We start from the raw sequence: 1,874 nt of genomic DNA, 5'->3' as shown, positions 1-1,874 counted from the left end.
GAAAGAATAAAGGAATTATTTGTAATAGTAAGGTACCTAATAAATTTAAAGGGAAGTTTTATCGAACTGCTCTAAGACGCGCTATGTTATATGGTAATGAATGTTAAGCTTTAATAAGACAACATGAGTATAAGGTTGGGGTAGTAAAGATGAGAATATTGAGATGGATGTGCGGGTATGCATATAAAGATAAAATCTAAAATGAGAATATATAAGAAAAAGTGGGCGTAACACCTATTGAAGGAAAAACAGTAGAAAATCATTTGAGATGGTTTGAATATGTACAAAAAAGATTGTGAGAGGTACTGATAAGGAGAGTGAAATAGATAATTTTAAGCCCTGTTAAGAAAAGTAAAGGGAGGTCAAAGAGAACACTTTTAAAAATTATTGACTAAGACCCTCTTAGTTAATAGCATTCCTAAAAACTTAGTAAATGATAGAGTACAATGGCGTCGTACGATTCATGTATAGCTGACCCCATCTAGTGGGATAAGGTTTGTTGTTATTGTTGCATTCTTCATTAATATTCTCCCATTTTTCCCTTAAATAATATATTTGTGTTGACATGCACGCAATAATAATAACTCCTTGAAGTATTAATTCGATCTTCATTAAAAACCTAAGAGTAATATTGAAAAATTTTGAAAATTTCAAACCGTTAATTAATAAGTTTAATCATAAACAAATAGTTATTATTAATAGGTTATTATAATAAGGATCAAAAGGAGAAATATCCATTTCAATAATTTTGCAAGTAATACAGAGACATCTATCTCGACATTTGAAGAAAAGCTTCACAAGAGGATTGTCCCTTAGAACTTCGTAATGATCATTGCTCTTGCATATCACTATGAGAAAATAATCAATTATCAACGCTTTCAAGATGCTTCTTCAAAGTCAGCTAAGACTTCAAAGTTCACGAACATACATATACCCTACAGGTATATAGACTATGATCATTTATTGCAGAACACAGTGATAATCGATAAGAAATTTACCTGCATTAAGAAAAAAATAATTAGGTAAAAAAAAAAAAAGCGACCCTAGATAAAAGAAAAACTACACAACTTTGCTTCATATCTTACATGATTTTTTAATTAGTGATCTGATTAACATATTTTAAATAGTAGTTATAAATGTAGCAAAATCTACTTAAACAGTTTAAAATGAAAAATGAAAGAACACTAAAAAAAATAAATGTAACAAAATGAAAAAACAAAAAAGTTTCACATCCCCCAAAATTTAAAAAAATATCAAAAAGTGGTAGAAACTACCCTTTGCAATTGAAGTTTTAACCATACCTCATCATTTTCAGCCGATCAGGATTCCAATCAAGATTTGTGGATCTAGAAGTTCACGCCATGCATCCCCAGCTTCTCTTGAGTAATAACATTTAGCTTTTCAATCATGTCAGAGGTGAGAAATTTTTCCCCGTCCCCAACATCTCCACGCCTAAGGTAAATGTTATTCTCTTCCCCAGTCAATAATTTTCCAATCTTATTCAGTTCCAAGTTGCTCAAATTCTCAAAACCACAAAGCTTCATTAGATCATTAATAACATTGCCATTCTCTTCCTCCTCAGTAAATCCATTCCCTATAATTTCAGCCAAGTCCTTCAAAACTCTAACTGGTTTGCTCTTCAACTCCTCATACGTAAAAAACATTACCTTATTTGGCCTCTCCAAACTCTGCTTGTAGTATCCCAAGATGTGATCCCAAAATGGACCACAAGCACTCCTTCCTTCGCAGAATTTCTCAAATGATTCTTCAACTGAACTGGGCTCTTGGGCTTGTGGTAGTAACTTTCCGATGAAGTGCCACAGCGACGTGAACATATCCTTTGGATTTCTACACAAGTACACGATCTTACACAT

At 32.3% G+C, this 1,874-nt stretch overlaps 1 protein-coding gene across 1 annotated transcript; it reads right to left on the bottom strand.

Moving 5' to 3' along the window:
- Positions 1 to 1,346: 1,346 nt before the first annotated feature.
- Positions 1,347 to 1,874, bottom strand: LOC129289991 (cytosolic sulfotransferase 5-like). Its single transcript, XM_054926720.1, has one exon. It carries the CDS (start codon positions 1,872 to 1,874, stop codon positions 1,347 to 1,349), a length of 528 nt encoding a protein of 175 aa, XP_054782695.1.

The sequence above is a fragment of the Prosopis cineraria genome, unplaced genomic scaffold (genome assembly GCF_029017545.1).
Source record: "Prosopis cineraria cultivar Desert tree isolate PC_DT_omini unplaced genomic scaffold, ASM2901754v1 PC13, whole genome shotgun sequence".
In the NCBI taxonomy this organism is placed as follows: domain Eukaryota; kingdom Viridiplantae; phylum Streptophyta; class Magnoliopsida; order Fabales; family Fabaceae; genus Prosopis; species Prosopis cineraria.
Note: the sequence above shows the minus strand (reverse complement) of the source record. Positions and strands in the feature narration are given on the sequence as shown.

Bases quoted from the DNA above. Each gene is read 5' to 3' on its own strand.
- LOC129289991 (XM_054926720.1), bottom strand. From the start codon at position 1,874: ATGTGTAAGATCGTGTACTTGTGTAGAAATCCAAAGGATATGTTCACG.